We start from the raw sequence: 7,321 nt of genomic DNA, 5'->3' as shown, positions 1-7,321 counted from the left end.
CAGGGAAAACTGTGAGGACCCAAGGGCAGAGCTAAGCGGGCATTCTGGGATTTTTGGGTCTATATAAGGGAGCCATGTTAAACACTCTCTGACTGGACCACATGGCTGGTGGCTGGACACTAGGCTCTTGATGAGCTTTCAGTGTGTTATTGGAGTTCCAAGTCAGTGGAGCTGGTAGGATGTTCTACTTAACTCCTGTCTCTCTCTCTTTCCCTGGTTTGTTCTTTTACTTTCCCCTTTGTAAATAAACCCATTACTGACCCTTTTTGTTTGTGCCTGCAGTACAATAGAATTTTAAGCGCACGGGTGAGGACCCACAGACAAGCAACCCACTTCACATTGGGTTGCCCTGTAACAATGTGACATAGTCATAGTCAGGATTGAGAAGGAGGGAAGGAGCAGTAAGGGGAGCAGAAGCTGGAGTCAGGATGAAGGGAACAGAGAGCATTCTGGGGACCTGACATCCCAGCTGATGGCCCCCAGGGATGTAACTGGGGAAGGTGGGCTGTTGGAGACAGACAGGGCAAATGTTATCTGGGCTTGGTGGGAGAAGGGCAGTGGGCATTCTGCACTCCCTCAGAATACTGGTGTCCCCAGAGCCACTCCACTCCAGGAATAAACCCCACCTGCCTCTTCCCAAGAGATGCTGGAGGAAAACACAGCTGATGTTAAGGAAACTGCAGCAGCACCCTGGCGAACATTTGTGGGCTGGGAACTGAGGAGCTGTGCTGTTGGAGGAGCCCAATTCCTCCTCCTAGGCAGCTGGACACACTAGGGCCTCAGCAGGAGGGAGAGAGGGAGAGAGGCCTGGGGAGAGGAGGTGTCCTCCTCTCCTGTGGGCAAACCCAGGACCATCTGCGGTATCGTTAGCTGCACGGAGCACTGGACAGGAAGGCAGGGGTAAATGAAAGCAAGAAGGAGTCTGGACACACTTCAGGAAGACCGTTTAGTCCTGAAAGGATCCCTAGAAGCAGACCAGGTTAAAAGTTAGAGAGGTTCCTTCTGTGGACCTCTGAGATCAGAAGAGTGATTGGGTGGGGAGGAAGGGCAGGTAGGGCCTGGGGTACTGGGTCCAAGGTGGAAAACTGAATGGCATGATGACAGGAGAATTTTATATCAAGCAAGAGGAGGTCTTGGTATCAGAAGCCCGTTTTCTTTCCCCATCGTGAGAATGGTGAGGCAGGGGTGACATGGAATTGATTGAGCCTGAGTGGTAGCTGCAGCCAGGTTTTCCTCAGAGCTCTGCATGGAGTCCAGACCTGAGGGAAGGTATGCAAAGGTTTAGGAACACCTTAAGTAACGGGACTGGCTATACTGCTGCCTTGGCGCCATGCGCACGAGCCCCTTTGGTGTTTGGTCAAGGAGGCAGCTTGGGCAGCATCTCCCCTTTGCATTTTATGCCTTTCTGTTCTCTCTGGGTTCAGAAAAATCTGGGTGGACTGGGGGAGACTGAGGTCCTATTGGATGACTGCTTTCCCCAGATCCTGGTAGGATCCTGGGTCAGCAAAGGGAGCTGAGTCGTTTGGGGAGTGGGCTAAGCCCCCTTCATCACTTACGTTGGCCACACATAGCCCTAACAATGAGTTTCTGAACTGGTACGGCCCTATGTCCCCTGCCAGTCCTCACCCAACCCTTGCCCTTTGCCCAGACCCTCACCTCACCTCTCACTACTGACTGCACCCAGTCTCACTTTTTCATGCCTTACCCAGCCCTCACCTGGTCCCTCAGTTCCGGCCTGCACCCCGCAGATGCTGGTCTAGCTGGCAGAGCTGGCGGAGGAATCCTCGGTTGGGAAAGACCCATCGTTGCTGCCTCACGGTGATGACTGCCTGGCGTAGGGACAGCTGCTGGTGCAGCATGAGGTAGGCCAGGACCAGTGTGGCGGAGCGGCTCACACCTACCACACAGTGCACCAGGACCTTGGCTGAGGAAGACATGCTGGTAAAAGACCCTTTTCCACCAGCTGGCCCACCCAGAGCCTGGGGTGAGACCAAGTTTCTCTCCCTGACCCATTTTATGCATACTCTGTAATCCTGGGCAAATTATTCAGCCTTTATGGGCTTCCATTTCCGAATCTGTCAGATGGGCAGACCCACACCTGTTTTGCCTACCTGGGGTGGCGTCCAAACTCCTTAGTATGGCTTAGGAGATCCTCTATTTCAGACCGTCCCACCCTCCTCTCAGCTCTAGGGACCGTGGGTAACTTTCAGGTCCTTGAAGCTGCCATGGTCTCTGGCCACCAGCCTACACATATGCTATTCCAACTACCTGTGCAACGTTTCCCCTGCTCTTAGTGTGACTAATGTCTGCCTTTCCTTTGTCGGCTCTCAGCTGAGCCATGGCTTCTTGGCAAAGAATTTCCTGCTCATTCATGGTATTGAATCACAGAGCAGCTCAACCTTTCTGCATGTGACCCAATAAATATGGGATCAGTATGCCCACTCATATGATTAGCACTCATATAACTTCCCAATTTGACTGTCTTTCTACCAGACACTCAAGGCAAGTTCCATGAGGGCAGGGACCCTGCCTTACCTAAATGCAGATTCCTAGTAACTAGCTCAGTACCTGCCACAGTGAGTGAATGAAGAGCAAATGAATGTCAGGTGTTAAAAAAAATGCTAAATAAGTGTAGTCTTGTCTTTCCCATCATATAGGTGAGAAACTGAGTGTAGTCTTGTCTTTCCCATCATATAGGTGAGAAAGATGAGTGTAGTCTTGTCTTTCCCATCATATAGGTGAGAAAGAGGGACATTGGCTTTCCTAGGGCCAGAGCCAAGGGTACACTACTTCCCAGGATGAACAGTGCAGCTCCAACTTTCCCAGGCTCCCTTGTTATAATCTGGATATTAGAGGTTTTTTCCTGTGTAAGTACCCTGGGGCAGAAACCAGACATCTGGGTCCTGAATAGTGATTTCCCAGAGCTGAGTGTTCCAGAGAAAGAAATGCTTTACTATTTCGGAGACTCAGCTTCCAATCCTGAGCTGCTCTTAACTTGTTTCAGGACCTTGCTCATGGTCTGTTTCCTGTATTCTTGGTCTGTTTCCCCGTATGTGAAGCAACGTAGTTGGATAAATTGCTGGAGCACTGAGCTGAGACTTTTTAAAAACCTGATGTCTTTTTGAAAATGAGGGGTGGAAGAGCACCAATGTTGAGGGAAACTAGACATCATCCCCCATACTTGAACAAGGATATACATGCAGACCCCCAAGTCCTACCCTCAGGTTTGTTGAGGGCATGGTGGATGAAGTCAGCTGCAGAGGAGAAGTAGGCACTGATGTTGAAATCTGGGAGGTCGTGGGCTGGCACCCCCAGGTAGCTTATACTGCTGCCGTAGAAATCAGGGCTTCCCTGACAGTAGAGACCCCCGTGGGCAGCATTCAGCACATGGGTGATGCCCAGCTTCCATAGCTCAAAGCGGTTATTTGCAGTGACCCTGGGAGAGGGGAGAGAGTTGATGCTGGCTGAGATGTGGCATGTAGGAAGGAGGCTTTGCCTGGCCCTCTGCTTCAGAGGGACAGAACCATTAGGGCCCACAGGGAGCCAGAAAGAACCCAGCAAGCTTGAATTGGGGTCCATAGCTCACAGTTCTACCCACAGATCTTTCTGGGGGAGAGTTGGTAGTGTAGAGTTGTCTTTAGATCCTCTTTGCTTCCTGAGATGACCTGCCCCAGCCTTGGCCAAGACTGGAAGGAAAGGATTGCTTCAGTCCTGGGATCTAACTACCGCTCCCTTCTTGCCCCATGCCTTCCTACACACATCCGGCCTCTCCTGGCCACTACCTCATACCTACTTCTAATCTGCAAATGTTCAGAGGTGACATCTTCCCTGATTCACCTTCTGTCAGTCTTCCTCATCCACTCAGAGTCCAGAGTAGGGAGGCTGGGAAACAAGAAGGGGACCCCATCTCATACACCAAATCACCATTCCCCAGGCCTCTGCTCCCTATATCTGTCCTAAGTGTGCGAGAAGACCCCAGGAGTGAATTTCTAAGAACTCCTGGTCATCAGTCAGGCAGGGTCCCTGCTCCCTCTGGTGGCCACACTTAGACACTGCATATTTCCAGCTCACAAAGGTCCTGGAGAGAAAGCCTGTGCCTGGGATACTTAGAGTAGAACTATTTCTCCTTGTTTCTACTCCACTCCTATCTCCGGTAAAGAGCCTAATGTTGGTTTGGAGAGGTGTATGATGGATATTAAGTGAAAATATTGGGAAGGAGTCATCACAAGACTAGAAACTGGGGTGGGGAGTAGAAATGATTAACATAGTCGTTAAACCAGCTATATAGAAAAGTATCAGAGGCACAGAATGGAGTGTGGGGATATCAAGATTGAGGGCCATTGTAGAGAATCGTCAGTCCTTTCAGTTCTACCTAGTTACACTCAGAAATAACTAATTTAATAAGTTAATAATTCCACAAAGGAATAAACCTTTCGTAAATAGAAGAACACTATATCAGTATAATTTCTGAACTGGCAAGCTATGGCTCTCTGGCATTACCCACCTGTGACTATGTAAGTGACTCTTTTAACCAATTTTCTTCCTTTGCAAAGCAGTAGAGAAGGCTTTTCTCCCAAGAGACTATATTTATGCAGGTGTCTCTTTTACCAAGCCTATCCCTTTTGTGGGCAGCTCTTTCCTTTCTTTTTTTCTCTTTCTTTAAAGATTTATTTATGCATGCAATAACTGGGGTACAGCCAGAGGTATGGGAGATGAGAAGATTCACCAGAGAAGAGTGGGGGAACAGAACAGGCAGATTGACTGAAGTACATTGCTGAGGGGAGCAGCAGGTGAGACAGGAGAGGTCTGCACCATGTAGGTCAGCTCCCTGGCCTGGGATCAAATCTTGTGCTGCAGTGGCTGCGGAGAGCTTCCTAGTGCTGTGCTTTAATCTGTTGTGCCAACAGAGAGGTCCCCCCCCCTTTTTTTTTTAAAGATTTATTCATTTACTCATAAAGAACTGGGGTATACAGGCCAGAGATGCGGAGGGTGAGAGGATTCACCGTAGACAGAGTGGGGAGCAGAACAGGCAGATTGACTAAATACACTGCTGAGGGGAACAGTGGGCGAGACAGGAGAGGTCTGCCTCACTATGTGGATCTCCTCCAGGGCAGGCGGGGATCGAACTCATGCGAAAGTGATTTAAGCTTCTTAGTGCTGTGCTTTAACCCCCTGTGCCACCAGGGAGGGCGCCCCCCTTTTAAAAAAATATTTATTTATTCATATAAGAGCTGGGATATAGTTCAGAGGTGTGTGTGTTTGTGTGTGGTGGGGGAGGAAGTGAGGACTCACCAGAGACGGAGTGGGGAGCAGGACTGAAATGGACTGAAATGCCCTGCAGAGGGGAGCAGTGGGTGAGACATATGAGGGTTTAGTTCCCTGGCTGGGAATCGAACTTGTGCCACAATGGCTGCAGATGGCTTCATAGTGCTGAAATTAACTCCTTGTGCTACCAAGGAGACCCACAGCGGCAGCTCTTTCTGCTTACTTGTGTCTTTGCAATTGTCCTTTACTTCCTTTCCCTTTTTATATAGTAAACCTGCCCTTTTGGCTATAACTAAATGTCGACCTCATGGGGAAACTCACTGTGTACCTGAAAGGGGAGCACTGATGAAACTTCCCTCAGTGATAACCCAAGCGCCTGGCTCTTTGAACCCAGCACCTCTCCAAAGCAGCATCATCTAGTGCCCATCATGGGGCCTCTATGGCACTGCTAAGACTTCTGCTCCCCTCTCTCAATCTCTCCTTTGTAGAGAGGGGTTGGTGTTCAGTGACTACTTAGTTGTTCTCTGTGAGCTGAGGCTACTCTTTGGTGGGTCCTGAACACATGGGGGTATGGCCTTCCAGTTACCATCAGCTTGAAAATAAGAAAGCCCTGCTCCCCTCATCCTTGATCTCTTTCCCTCTCTTTCTCTTTTATTTCATTAAGAGCTGCCATTTGGAAAAAAAAAAAAAAGAGCTGCGATCCGGGGTGCTCTTTAACTAGAGGGTGCCACAATGAATTAAAGCACAGCACTGTGAGGCTGTCTGCAGCCACTGCAGCACAAGTTTGACTCCTGGCCAGGAAGGTGACCCATACAGTGCAGCAGCTTCTCTTGATCCACTCGCTGGTCCCCTCAGCAGTGTATTTCAGCACAACTGCCTGTTCTGCTCCCCAGTCTGTCTCTGGTGAACCCTCTCACCTCCTACACCTCTGACCTGTACCCCAGTTCTTATATGTATAAATAAATAAATATTAAAAAAAAAAAAAGAGTTGCCATTCCCTCTTTCTTTGGCAAGAGTGTTGGCTCTTCTGTTTCCAAAGTAGATCTCCCTTGACACTCAAAATAGTGGGCATGGGTCAGCCAAAAAAAGTGCTGTGAGGGCAGCTGCCACTTTTTAGAAGACTCCCATGACAGGATAAGTTGGTATGCATCCAGGTTAGCTCTAGTCCTGCCAGCTGGAAGACAAAGGGTACAACAATGCAAGAAACTCATCCTAAGCATTCCGCATGCCCCACCCATGGCTTTCCAGTTTTAGAAATACAGTCTGAGATCTCGCTTTTCCAACTTTTTCCCTCTGTTGTGGGTTGTTCTCCCTCTCTGGCTTTCCTGCAGCCCATATCTGATTCCTTTGCAACTGTAAACAAGCCCTTTGCATGGAAAGCTCTTTTTCCTTGCCTTTCACTCTTGTTTGACCAGCAGCCTACCCAGACTTAATACCGCTAAGGCTGGGTTCTCTCCCGGGTGTACCCGACTTTTGAGTGTCTTACTGCAACCACCAGAACTTTCCCAGCCTCCATCAGGGCCAAAGGACTGTCCTCCTAGTTCCCACCCCCACATGTCCTTTATCAGCTATCACTCACGCATCTCCTATGTAAAGGTTGGGCCAAACTTCATCCACGTGGCTGCTAGAGATCTTCCCCGCCCTCAGGAGCACCTCCAGCTCCAGGATGCTGGGGCAAGGCGTGGCATCTGCATCGCCCCTCAGCTCAGGGAGCGAGGAGTCAGCCATGGGTCAGCCCACACACCCCTCTCTCTGCGGTCACTCCTCTCTGTCTCTCCAGTGTCAGTTCTCCTTCGCAGAGATTGGCAGGAACAGGTGGGTTAGGAGCAAGTGACTCAGCAAGTCACCGGTGCCTCCAGAGAGAACTAGACTCTTTTCTTTCCATCAGCCCCTTTCCCCTAAAACTCCGTGACAACCCAAAGTTAGACATACCTTTGCAAATCACTTTATGTCTCAGCTTCGGTTTCTTCATCTGTAAAGTAAGGACAGTTACACCTACCTCAAAGAATTGTGAGGATTAATGAAACAAAGGACTTTTGTACCAACAAATAGTAGA

The 7,321-nt window shown here is 49.5% G+C and overlaps 1 protein-coding gene across 1 annotated transcript; it reads right to left on the bottom strand.

Moving 5' to 3' along the window:
• Positions 1-1,218: 1,218 nt before the first annotated feature.
• On the bottom strand, positions 1,219-6,993 carry DUSP13 (dual specificity phosphatase 13). Its single transcript, XM_004680747.2, has 4 exons — positions 6,845-6,993; positions 3,219-3,436; positions 1,717-1,924; positions 1,219-1,259 (listed from the first exon to the last, which is right to left on the bottom strand). The coding sequence occupies exons 1-3, from the start codon at positions 6,991-6,993 to the stop codon at positions 1,725-1,727; spliced, it is 567 nt and encodes a 188-aa protein (XP_004680804.1). The 3' UTR covers positions 1,219-1,259; positions 1,717-1,724.
• Positions 6,994-7,321: the final 328 nt, after the last annotated feature.

The sequence above is a fragment of the Condylura cristata genome, unplaced genomic scaffold, assembly GCF_000260355.1.
Source record: "Condylura cristata isolate star-nosed mole 26May11 unplaced genomic scaffold, ConCri1.0 scaffold00011, whole genome shotgun sequence".
Lineage (NCBI taxonomy): Eukaryota > Metazoa > Chordata > Mammalia > Eulipotyphla > Talpidae > Condylura > Condylura cristata.
The sequence above is the reverse complement of the archived record's forward strand: the minus strand, read 5'-3'. Positions and strand labels throughout refer to the sequence as shown.

Coding starts and splice junctions, on each gene's coding strand:
- DUSP13 (XM_004680747.2), bottom strand. CDS start 6,993: ATGGCTGACTCCTCGCTCCCTGAGCTGAGGGGCGATGCAGATGCCACG. Junction 3,437..6,844: donor AACCTTTACATAGGAGATGC/GTGAGTGATAGC, acceptor CCCCTCTCCCAG/GGTCACTGCAAATAACCGCT. Junction 1,925..3,218: donor TGCCCTCAACAAACCTGAGG/GTAGGACTTGGG, acceptor TGTCTTCCTCAG/CCAAGGTCCTGGTGCACTGT.